Source organism: Triturus cristatus, chromosome 6 (assembly GCF_964204655.1).
Source record: "Triturus cristatus chromosome 6, aTriCri1.1, whole genome shotgun sequence".
In the NCBI taxonomy this organism is placed as follows: domain Eukaryota; kingdom Metazoa; phylum Chordata; class Amphibia; order Caudata; family Salamandridae; genus Triturus; species Triturus cristatus.
The window spans coordinates 1,062,677,536-1,062,690,989 of record NC_140589.1 but is presented as its reverse complement, the minus strand read 5'-3'; the positions used below and the strand labels follow the sequence as shown (position 1 = coordinate 1,062,690,989).

Genomic DNA, 13,454 nt, shown 5'->3' with positions numbered 1-13,454 from the left:
TGCCACTGCCAGTAATCTTGAAAGGTTTTTTTAGTGGTTCTAAATTGTTTTATGAGTGTGATTTCTCAACCATGAGAGTTGAGAAATCAGCATTCAGACTCTGGTAAATGGACATTTCAAGGTGTGGTTTGCCTTGGATGTTTGGGAATGACCACATTATGGACATTTGTAGGCATTTCAAAGTTCCAACCTGACTCTTACCCACCCTGGCATTGGTTGGAGATTTACTCCAGCCTAGGGCAGGTCTTGCTCCCCTTTCAGGACAAGGAGGGGAGCAGACCACGTCCACATTTGGAAGGGTATAGGGGAAGGGCTTTCTTCACATAGTAAAAGCCACCTACATGTATACTTAAATCTCTTGGTGAAGATTTACAATTATTTTTGCGAATCCGAATCTTTATTTTTATATTTAACAGCTAGGGTATAGATCGCGCAAGAGTGACATTACAACCAACTATGATATGGTCAAGCTACAGCCCATACAAGTGCACATGATTGATGAAAGTACAATTCATAGATCAGTAAAGAGTAAGCAGCAATCTCAATATGATTATTGAAAGTTTAATAAAAAGCTTTTCTAGAAACATAAGATCTCAGAGCAGGTTTTAGTTTCTGCAAAAAACACGACTGGGCAGTTTAAAATATTGCTAGTGAGATTGCCTTTGGAAAAATAACGTCTCGAAATATTCATTCATCGTAAGCGCACAACTTTACATGTTTCAAACACAATATATGAATATAAAGCAATGCTTATGAAAGATACGGCGATTTCGATCAAATGAAAAACATCACTTGCATCTTCAAATACAGGAATTGTAAGCACTCAGGCAGATTTCTTTTGTGGTGGAGTTATGGTCAGGCTAGGGGTGGGGAGCCTTCACGTGCTTTACCAAAGCAAGATAAGGTCATAGCGACAGCAGTTTCCACAGTTGTAGTGATGTCTTTTTCTGTCTTTCCCTGGGATGGATTAACTTCCATTATATCCACCGCTGAAAGCAGGCCTGAAAAGAAACAAACAATCTTTTAAGAAACATCAGTAATGTAGTATTTGGGCCTCAGGCCCTCATGCTAATAAAATGATGGACGCAGACACTGGTATTGTAGTTGGAAAACTGGCCCAGAGCACGTGCGCTCGGCCCCTTTTATTGCCAGGGTCACCTGACTGGTGACACCTGTGGTGAGTGGGTGTTCAGTGTGTCTTACAACATGCTGGAACACTAGACTGCTGATCGGACGATCACTACAAGTAAGTGGGAAAATGCACCTTGCTGCTTGCTGTAATGACTGATGTCGCGAGAGCAAGGCCGAGGCGTCGGCCCCCGGAAGAACATACCAACATTGTATCACCCTCTGGCCAGGCGTGGCCAGAGGATATAAATAAAGGGGGTAAAGCCGCTCGGGGTTTCCTGTACCAGTGTAATCCTGAGTGTGGTGTCTGTTATTTAATTAGTATGCCGCATGGTAAACCCCCTGATGCTGCAGTCATCACACATGCTTCGTGTTGGAGATCATTTTCACCCCGGGTTCTGTTGTATTCAACATATGTTACCTTCCCCAAGACCAGCCTGCGTCAGGTAGCGAAATGTAATACTGACAAATAAAACATTGAACTTAATGGTATGAAAAAGTTATTCGGATTTTATTCAGGACCACTGGCAAAACGTGAACGTGCAACTGCAGCGTTTTCTGCAAAGAATGAATTTGCAGAACATGCTACATAGCCAGTGAAATTTAAACTACCCAAAAAGTGTTTGTAGCTCATTTGGATCCAGAAGAACCGCAATCACCCCACAAGGGGTGCAATGCCAATTCTGACACCTTCCTGAAGATATCTGGCTACTTTCAACTGTTGATTGCTGTAATAAGACATTTTAAAGAGGTGACAGTGTTACATAAGAAGCGCATTTAGATGGACTGGGGGGATGGGCATTTCTGCAGCAGGAAATCAAACGTTACATGCTTAAATGAAATTCATGTGGGGGTAGAATGCTTCCTTCTTTGTCATTTCAGTTTTCATTTCACTGTTAACACAACATTTCCTTCCTTCTGCATAAGTACGTCCACGTAAATTGGTCCTCCAATGCCTTATGAGCACAGTTGTCCTGATGATGAAATGATGTGGTTAAACTGGTTTTGCACAATATACAATTTGAGTGAAGCAGCTGCTTGTAATTTCACTGTGTTGTGAAAATTGGACTTTTCAAGCTCACACAACTTTCGATTATAAATTATTTTATGATAAATGCTAAACGAGCTTAAATTATGCAACAATGGGACATTTACGGCCTGTGCCACGATTTTCATCAAATTGATGGGTACTGACAAGTTTTCAATAGTGAAACAGACAAACAATGGTCCGATTGGAAAAAGCAACAAGAGGCATAGAAAAAATGAATGTATCAAAAGATCTCCTACCACTATAAGAAAAACAGTCTTGTAGATTCAAGCCACAGTTACGAGGTTAGCGTAGCAGACAAGATTTTAAAACCAGAAGATTAAGGCACATACACATAATTGCATTTCTGAAAGTTTAGTTACATATAAGTAAATCTCAAACAACATTCTTATTTACACATTATATCGAAAACTCTTAGATCCACAAATGGATAAAGTAATAAAGGTGAGTGATCAGAGAAGGTGCTCGTGTGGACAAGGAGTATAACAAGCATTGGCATAGCCAATAAGTCTCGCCTTTGGGACCGTCTGAGCGTTTAGGTATGCAGCACATTATCCTATGTATTGTGTTGCTAGGTATTGATTAGCTGTACAATTGCTATATGTTGTTTTATGCAGTCTAATTTATGACGAAATTCTTGCCTCTTTCGCATGCTTCTTATTGCTACGCGAATTGCCCCCTTTCACATTTGCATGCATGTAAACTGTAAACGTGTGTGGATGCTGGGGGTGTGAGCAGAGTAACCACCTATCCCGCTTAGGGCAAATTATTAAAGTATATAAAAAGTGATGGATAGAATACTTGAATTAATCTCATTCACTGGTAATTATTCGGGTTGAATCCCAATCCATTGTTAATTTGCACACCATGCCACCTTAGGTTGCACCCAGCTATTGGCAAATCAGTCTTTACCCTGCTCCAAAAGGAGCAGTCGAGCCCAAACTTCCAAGACCGGTCTTTCTTGAACTGGACCACTATGAGGCATACCCGCTTTTGTATACTTTTGTATGTTGCCCTAAGCGGGACGGTTATGCCCAGACGTGGGTCCTGTGCACACTGCCACAGGAACCAAACTATACCTGGCTGGTGAGCCCATCACAAGGGAGAACCATGTCCTGGGTTGCTTACTAGATCTAATTGAGTAAAAGTGCTGATAAAAAAACAGGGTTGGTTAAGAGGAAGTGAAAGCAGGAACTGGTGTTATGTACTAAATGTTGAAGGTAAAACCATTTCATGAATAAGTCAAATAAGAAAGCTCAGAAGACCACTGAAAGAGGTATGAAAGATGAAGGCTCTGCAGGCGATAAGTCATGAGCGTCTAGTGATGAAACTGCAATTCATATTGCATGAGCATCACACCTTAGAGCAGCCTTACATTGCAAGAAAATATGGTCACCTGAAAAGCAGGACACGATTTAATCAACATTTACATATTTTTATAACATTTTTCACTGAGGTTTCTCAGAATACGATTAACCAAGAAACTAGTTAGTAAAATGCCGATGTACAAGAGGACTATGAACACTGCTGTATTAAGGTAAGCTGGGATGATAAAAAGCTGCCTATATGTCTGGTTGGAATATATCCACAAACAGCCTTGTATTCAAAATTTTGTGAAATCAAACTATACTAAAAAAAAATAGTGAGTAACCTCACATTTGGTAGTGTAAATTTGATTTAGAGGGTGAATGTTTACACTTATGCCCATGTTTTGCACATCTGAAAAGTTTCTGCTAAAATCAGCAATCACAAGTTCTAACTAAAATCGCTGGTTAGGTTTAGACAGTGGCATTTACCACTATAGGGAAAGTCATGGCACGCAGGCCTGAAGTTTTTGATGACAATTAGAAAGGTAGTACATTGTGAGAGATGTGCTGTGTAAATGAACAGACTCCAGCCAGCGGTCTAGTGGACAATCGTAGGTAATTAACTTTCACTAACCAATAACTCAGATTTTTGAGCCACAGCTGTAACAACGCAGTAAAGATAGAATAAAAGAGGATTAAAAAGTCACATTCCATCACGATGGGTGAGGCAAAGTGTGTCAACTGCAGTATGACTCATGCCTCGGCTTTTTCCCCCTCATGCTTAACAAGCATCTGCAAATTAACTGAACTCCCACAATGGAGATTTTAGAGCGATTCCCGTGCGTTTTTCCCTAGTTGGCTAAACTAAACCCGAGTTCAGCACCGAAAACGTAATCATTTTACTATTCTGCCTTCCACAGCAACTACCCTGTTTACGACTGTACTATACATGTGTTTATTGAATGAATCTTGAGGAGCGAATCAGGCAACTTTGATTTTCTGAATGATTTTAGAGCCCAACCCTCATAGATGTGTAGAGTGTTTTTTTAGTCCGGTTTACGTCTTTTATATACCTCTCACATATTGTCCCAGATTGTATTTTTAAATCTCCCAGACACGTTTTCCATGCTTTTATGAGCCCCCAATACCATTTCCGCCGGCTTGAAATACAATATGAAAACCCCGCTAGAGTGGAAACAAGATTTTAAAGGGAAAGCAGAGTATCCTGTTTCTTAAGACAGTAATGTCAGTAGATCCTTGCAATACGTTCTCCATTTGAAATGTGATTCTATTCCTTTCTCAGCTTCAGAGAACATGCCATGCAGCTACCGGTGTCTGCTTGAAGTAGAAGAAATGTAAGGTCATATGTTTGAGAGCCAAAACGTAAGCCAGAACTCATTCCTTCGTTCTCAGACCCCGCCAGGAAGTTCGTTAGTCATTGTAAATTTGTTATATTTTTTTCATTTTTTGTACATCCCTTGCTTGCTGTGTTTGATATTGTGTTCCTCTTGTCAACAACCAGGGGAATCCAGGATGGGGGTGACTTGACTGGCTCTCACCAGGTTCTGTTACCCAGAATCCCTTGCAAACCTCAACATTTGTCAAAGAAAATATATTTTCCTCACATTTCTGTGGTGGAAAGTTCTGGAATCTGCATGGATCCACACAATTCCACCCACCCAGCATTCCCTCTTCCGAGAAAAATGGTACCTCACTTGTGTGGGTAGGCCTAGTGCCCGTGATAGGAAACGGCCCAAAATGCAACATGGACACACCACATTTTCACAGTGAAAACTGACCCTTTCTTTGCAAAGTGCCTAGCTGTAGATTTTGAACCCTAGCTCTGCCGGCACCTAGGGAAACCTAGCAAACCTATACATTTTTGAAAACTTGACAACCAGGGGAATCCAGGATGGGGGTGACTTGACTATCTCTCAACAGGTTCTGTTACCCAGAATCCCTTGCAAACCTCAAAATTTGTCAAAGAAAACACATTTTCCTCACATTTCTGTGTTGGAAATTTCTGGAATCTGCGTGGATGCACAGACTTCCACCCACCCCGCGTTCCCCAAAGTCTTCCGAGAAAAATGGTACCCCACTTATGTGGGTAGGCCTAGTGCCCGTGACAGGAAACGGGTCAAAACGCAAAGTGGACACACCACATTTTCGCAGTGAAAACTGACCCTTTCTTTGCAAAGTGCCTAGCTGTAGATTTTGAACCCTAGCTCTGCCGGCACCCAGGGAAACCTAGCACACCTATACATTTTTGAAAACTAGACAACCAGGGGAATCCAGGATGGGGGTGACTTGACTGGCTCTCACCAGGTTCTGTTACCCAGAATCCCTTGCAAACCTCAAAATTTGTGAAAAAACCCACATATTCCTCATATTTCTGTGGAGAAAATTCTGGAATCTGCGTGGGTCCACACAATTCCACCCACCCAGCATTCCCCAAAGTCTTCTGAGAAAAATGGTACTTCACTTGTGTGGGTAGGCCTAGTACCCGTGAAGAGGAAACGGCCCAAAACGCAACATGGACACACCACATTTTCACAGTGAAAACTGACCCTTTCTTTGCAAAGTGCCTAGCTGTAGATTTTGAACCCTAGCTCTGCCGGCATGTAGGGAAACCTAGCAAACCTATACATTTTTGAAAACTAGACAACCAGGGGAATCCAGGATGGGGGTGACTTGACTGGCTCTCACCAGGTTCTGTTACCCAGAATCCCTTGCAAACCTCAAAATTTGTGAAAAAAAACACATTTTCCTCATATTTCTGTGGTGGAAAGTTCTGGAATCTGCGTGGATCCACACAATTCCAAACAACCCACGTTTCCCCAAAGTCTTCAGAGAAAAATGGTACTTCACTTGTGTGGGTAGGCCTAGTGCCCGTGACAGGAAACGGCCCAAAACGCAACATGGACACACCACATTTTCACAGTGAAAACTGACCCTTTCTTTGCAAAGTGCCTAGCTGTAGATTTTGAACCCTAGCTCTGCCGGCACCTAGGGAAACCTAGCACACCTATACATTTTTGAAAACTTGACAACCAGGGGAATCCAGGATGGGGTGACTTGACTATCTCACCAGGTTCTGTTACCCAGAATCCCTTGCAAACCTCAAAATTTGTCAAAGAAAACACATTTTCCTCACATTTCTGTGTTGGAAATTTCTGGAATCTGCGTGGATGCACAGACTTCCACCCACCCCGCGTTCCCCAAAGTCTTCCGAGAAAAATGGTACCTCACTTATGTGGGTAGGCCTAGTGCCCGTGACAGGAAACGGGTCAAAACGCAAAGTGGACACACCACATTTTCACAGTGAAAACTGACCCTTTCTTTGCAAAGTGCCCAGCTGTAGATTTTGAACCCTAGCTCTTCCAGCACCTAGGGAAAGCTAGCAAACCTATACATTTTTTTAAACTAGACACCCAGGGAAATCCAGGATGGGGTGACTTGACTGGCTCTCAGTAGGTTCTGTTTCCCAGAATCCCTTTGCAAACCTCAAAATTTGTTAAAAAAAATAAACATATTTTCCTCACATTTATGTGGCGGAAAGTCCTGGAATCTGCATGGAACCACACAATTCCACCCACCCAGTATTCCCCAAAGTCTTCCGAGAAAAATGGTACCTCACTTGTGTGGGTAGGCCTAGTGCCCGCAACAGGAAACGGCCCACAACACAACATGGACACACCACATTTTCACAGTGAAAACTGACCCTTTCTTTTGAAAGTGCCTAGCTGTAGATTTTGAACTCTAGCTCTGCCGGCATGTAGGGAAACCTAGCAAACCTATACATTTTTGAAAACTAGACAACCAGGGGAATCCAGGATGGGGGTGACTTGACTGGCTCTCACCAGGTTCTGTTACCCAGAATCCCTTGCAAACCTCAAAATTTGTGAAAAAACCCACATATTCCTCATATTTCTGTGGAGAAAATTCTGGAATCTGCGTGGGTCCACACAATTCCACCCACCCAGCATTCCCCAAAGTCTTCCGAGAAAAATGGTACTTCACTTGTGTGGGTAGGCCTAGTACCCGTGAAGAGGAAACGGCCCAAAACGCAACATGGACACACCACATTTTCACAGTGAAAACTGACCCTTTCTTTGCAAAGTGCCTAGCTGTAGATTTTGAACCCTAGCTCTGCCGGCATGTAGGGAAACCTAGCAAACCTATACATTTTTGAAAACTAGACAACCAGGGGAATCCAGGATGGGGGTGACTTGACTGGCTCTCACCAGGTTCTGTTACCCAGAATCCCTTGCAAACCTCAAAATTTGTGAAAAAAAACACATTTTCCTCATATTTCTGTGGTGGAAAGTTCTGGAATCTGCGTGGATCCACACAATTCCAAACAACCCACGTTTCCCCAAAGTCTTCAGAGAAAAATGGTACTTCACTTGTGTGGGTAGGCCTAGTGCCCGTGACAGGAAACGGCCCAAAACGCAACATGGACACACCACATTTTCACAGTGAAAACTGACCCTTTCTTTGCAAAGTGCCTAGCTGTAGATTTTGAACCCTAGCTCTGCCGGCACCTAGGGAAACCTAGCACACCTATACATTTTTGAAAACTTGACAACCAGGGGAATCCAGGATGGGGTGACTTGACTATCTCACCAGGTTCTGTTACCCAGAATCCCTTGCAAACCTCAAAATTTGTCAAAGAAAACACATTTTCCTCACATTTCTGTGTTGGAAATTTCTGGAATCTGCGTGGATGCACAGACTTCCACCCACCCCGCGTTCCCCAAAGTCTTCCGAGAAAAATGGTACCTCACTTATGTGGGTAGGCCTAGTGCCCGTGACAGGAAACGGGTCAGAACGCAAAGTGGACACACCACATTTTCACAGTGAAAACTGACCCTTTCTTTGCAAAGTGCCCAGCTGTAGATTTTGAACCCTAGCTCTTCCAGCACCTAGGGAAAGCTAGCAAACCTATAAATTTTTTTAAACTAGACACCCAGGGAAATCCAGGATGGGGTGACTTGACTGGCTCTCAGTAGGTTCTGTTTCCCAGAATCCCTTTGCAAACCTCAAAATTTGTTAAAAAAAATAAACATATTTTCCTCACATTTATGTGGCGGAAAGTCCTGGAATCTGCATGGATCCACACAATTCCACCCACCCAGTATTCCCCAAAGTCTTCCGAGAAAAATGGTACCTCACTTGTGTGGGTAGGCCTAGTGCCCGCAACAGGAAACGGCCCACAACACAACATGGACACACCACATTTTCACAGTGAAAACTGACCCTTTCTTTTGAAAGTGCCTAGCTGTAGATTTTGAACTCTAGCTCTGCTGGCATGTAGGGAAACCTAGCAAACCTATACATTTTTGAAAACTAGACAACCAGGGGAATCCAGGATGGGGGTGACTTGACTGGCTCTCACCAGGTTCTGTTACCCAGAATCCCTTGCAAACCTCAAAATTTGTGAAAAAACCCACATATTCCTCATATTTCTGTGGAGAAAATTCTGGAATCTGCGTGGGTCCACACAATTCCACCCACCCAGCATTCCCCAAAGTCTTCCGAGAAAAATGGTACTTCACTTGTGTGGGTAGGCCTAGTACCCGTGAAGAGGAAACGGCCCAAAACGCAACATGGACACACCACATTTTCACAGTGAAAACTGACCCTTTCTTTGCAAAGTGCCTAGCTGTAGATTTTGAACCCTATCTCTGCCGGCACCCAGGGAAACCTAGCACACCTATACATTTTTGAAAACTAGACAACCAGGGGAATCCAGGATGGGGGTGACTTGACTGGCTCTCACCAGGTTCTGTTACCCAGTTCCTTGCAAACCTCAAAATTTGTGAAAAAAAACACATTTTCCTCATATTTCTGTGGAGAAAATTCTGGAATCTGCGTGGGTCCACACAATTCCACCCACCCTGCGTTCCCCAAAGTCTTCTGGGAACAATGGTACCTCGCTTATGTGGGTAGGCCTAGTGCCCGCGACAGGAAAGGGCCCAAAACGCAATGTGGACAAACCACATTTTCACAGTGAAAACTGACCCTTTGTTTGCAAAGTGCCTAGTTGTAGATTTTGAACCCTAACTCTGCCAGCACCTAGGAAAACCTAGCAAAGATATACATTTTTGAAAACTTGACACCCAGGGGAATCCAGGATGGGGTGACTTGACTGGCTCTCACCAGGTTGTGTTACCCAGAATCTCTTGCAAACATAAAACTAGTACCTCACTTGTATGGGGGGGTCAAGTACCCGCGACAACCGCAAACCCAAAACCTATTGAGGCAACATCAAAATTACCTATCACAAAACAACATGGTTTTGCAAGGGGCGTCCCATGAGTTTTTGGTAACGGGCTCGGCGGACATCTAGGGAAACCTACCAAACCCACACATTTCTGAAAACTAGACATCCGAGGGAAATGGTGAAGGGAGGCAAAACCTCTGCTGACTGGAGCGCAAGCAAGGCACAGATGCAGCTGGAGTACTCATCACGGATTCTGCCGGGGTTGAACCCCACTGGATATGAATGTGAATCTCCTCTTTTAAGATTGTGCCACAAGAATCTTTCAACTAGGCAGCCATCTTATATGCGGTGATCCATCTCACAACGAAAAGGGCCCCTTGATTCCATTTTCTATGTATTTTTTTCTTCCCTTTCTTTTCCCAACCTCTTTCACCTCTGACTTTAACACACAGACTTCATTAGCTGTCTCCTCAGATCAGTGCTGTGTGTTGTTCAGGCTCTCCTCCTCACTATTCCAGCATCAGGCTTGGTGCTGCGTGTAGAGGTTTCATTAGAGGGTCTCTCTGGTGTTGAGTGCCCCATCTACATGCAGACATATGCTACAATCTCACCCTCTCTCTCCCACAGACACGCACAAACACATACACGCAATTTAACAATGGGTATATTGACAGGAACGCTATAAGTCATACAATGTGTGTACTCATGGGTAGAATAAATAGTAAAATATATGAATCAGTATTCTAAACATGAAAAGGGTTGTAGAGTCAAAATTATCAGAAAGCACTCACCCTCCACCCCAGTGCTCTTACCTGCACGAGCCGCTCCTGCTACCTTTGGCCTCTAGAGTGAAGTTTTAAAGCGTGCGCATGTGTCACAGATCTTTCTGTGACTGACTCTCAGCCTTCCTGCAAGCACACATTAAGAACAACTTCCCTTGCAGTCTCTGAGGTCAGGTAATGCAAGTTTGCGGATTATTCCCTGTGCCAGATGAGCTACAATAGGAGAAAGATTCTTCATGTTTTGTACATCTAAACCGTGCTGCTCCCAACCAGAGAAGGTTTGGATAATAACTGTGCTCAGACCTTTCTTAAATCCTAAAGGTGAATCTGTACTCTCATCAGCAATGGAGTAAATTGCATGGTTGCTGCACACTTTATAAACTTATGTTCTTTTTAATTTCATCCTCATTTAACAGAAACAATGCCAGGGCATCCTGAACACAAACTAATAGCATAGTCCCAAGAGAGTGCAAAGAAGACAATGACAGAGTGGTAGTACTGGTCTCATCCTGAGAAAACCCCAACATCCTCCTTCAAGTGACATGATGCAGGGTTTCCTGTATGACCATCTGATTAATGCAGCTCGGGCCTGACTGATAGCATGGGTGCAGGTAGGAGGGACCCATGGCCACTTACCCAAAGGGGGCTCATGTCATGATTGCACAGGGGGAGGGGCATGCTAAGTGTTCGCCCTTCGTCACATCCTCCCGAAGCCTCTTTGCCTTTGTGATGGCTTCTGTAATGTAGTACACACACGTAGAACATGTAGTCTCTCATTGTCATACATGACACCGTGCAAATGAGGGAATCCTAATAATTCCGCGCGCTTTCACTTTAACAGTGGCCCTGGCCTGTATCGGAACTTACAGATGGTGCCTTGTGGCCGCTTCGTGTGCGGGCCAGATATCGGGCAGATAGCAGCATGTGCCGCTTGCATTCCAATCAAAAACATGTTTAATCCCCTACTGGTATCTTCGAATGAACAAACACCACTTTGCCTTATTTGAGTGTTTATCTATAGAAGCGAAAGAATACATTCTTCCTAATTTCTCATTGGTCATTAGTTTGTTTTTCTTTACTGCACATACCTGTTCTGTGAAGTTGTTCAGTGATGTACAATCCCTCTCTGTATGTCAGGCCTCCCTGGACTGGCGTGCCTGTGGCCGGTGCCACACTGGGGTCCAGACCATCCACGTCAAAGCTTAGATGGATCGGCCTTGATGTACTTTAGGAAACACCAATAAATACATATGAGTTAACAATGGTTTGCAAACAAGAACGCAGGACAGATTTCATAAATAAAACTCGAAGCAGCATGTCATATACAAAGCACGTGACTCCTCTCTTCTGACAGGCTTCACGAGTACAGAACAAACATATAAAGAGTGCAGTCAAGCACTAGCTGTGCTTGAGTTTGTCAGTGAATACTGAAAGGCGAGATTAAACAGACTGCTTTGAACTACATTCCCCTTGATGCTTTGGGGCGACAGATGCAGGCATGCCAATTGTCTATTCCCTTTGTGCAGGTGTTATAAATATCATAACATTTGAAGATACAATGAAATAATTTATTTTTAAAAAGCTACGACTTTAGTAAGGTCTGAGAACACCCTTGTTAGATTAATGTATCCAAGACTTTAAGTGGGATGAAAAAACTGTGGGGTCTCTCAAAGGGGCGTGGCCAATGTAATTAAGGGCGTGGCTTGAAACATGGAAGCTAAAAATCTGTGTTTAGCACAGTGTGCTGGCCGACTTGTATTTTGCTGTTTCTGTTATAGCATCCAGATATATGATACAACAAGTCACATCATACCTACAACAAGTCAGTACTATTGGCTTTGTCAATGGCTGTTAGTTGCATAAGATAAATAAGCAGCAACTATGGCTTGTATATAATATTGAAAAAGCTTCCACATAAAGCCCTGGTGACACCACGACAATGTTGCTGCTCCTGAGTTTTCAAAAAGAGAAGGGAAATCCAGAGAGATAATGACTCTTTAAAGGATCTCCCTTCCCCTACAAGGCTCACCTGGCATGAGGTCATGTCGTAACTTCTCCAGTAGTGAGAAGTGAGCAGTGTGACCACGTATAAGATGTGCCTGTTGTCACTGCAGTCCGGGAAAAAAAACGGACCGCCTGTGCCAGGGCACAAAACAGAGCCCGATAGAGACCCGTTTCGAGGTCTCCTTTAAAAACCTGCTGATGCTCAGCACTGTTGAGACCCGGCCCACTTAAAAGCCCTGAATGTATCCAAATGACTATTTACGAACTAACCACATCTTGCGACTTAAACAAAATAGAAAAAATCCCCTGACTATTATGAGGCATTTTGTTTGGTACCAGTGATTCTTGTGCATATGAGTTTGTTTTCAACTTGTATGGTTCCTGTTCAGTTTCCATTTTTCAGAGCAGGGTGACAGAGTCCATCCAAGCCTGCGCACATTGCACAGCAACGATCGTGCCTTACCTTGGGATCCACTCACTTGTAGTGAGTGGATCTTCTATGATATAAGATTGAAACTGTTAATAAACAGATTTGAAAAGGCAAGAAAACTGCTGTCAGTGGGCAAAACTTTCCCACTACAGAAAGGATGGACCTGCCAGAAGAGCTGCTATGCATGCAGAGCTGATCTTACGGTGAGAAAGTTGCCCTCCATTGAAGAGTGAAAACAAATCAATAGGTCTGGCTTTCATATGCAAAAGTATGCAAACAGTATGTGTGTGGGTTATTAATGCCACTTGCCACCATTGCTAATGCATGTTTATCAGTGTGAAGTACTTTAGTGGACAAAATGTAAATCTATGTCGGTCCACGGAGGATTCGTATTATGCTTCTCTTTTTAACTGAAGCAAAATACAGCAGCCAATTAACTTTAAACTACATAACCCTAAAGGACAACCCCTTCCTATGTATGCACCCCACAGGTATAAATGTCTCTGGCCCTGATGTCCGTCCTCTTTTT

The 13,454-nt window shown here is 43.3% G+C and overlaps 1 protein-coding gene across 1 annotated transcript in view; it reads right to left on the bottom strand.

The window, feature by feature from the left end:
• Positions 1-683: 683 nt before the first annotated feature.
• Positions 684-13,454, bottom strand: part of ARG1 (arginase 1) — a 189,098-nt gene continuing 176,327 nt past the window's right edge. The window contains 3 exon segments of the mRNA XM_085611897.1: positions 684-864; positions 867-1,001; positions 11,580-11,716. Coding sequence (XP_085468023.1) covers positions 824-864; positions 867-1,001; positions 11,580-11,716 — 313 coding nt within the window. The 3' untranslated portion in view covers positions 684-823.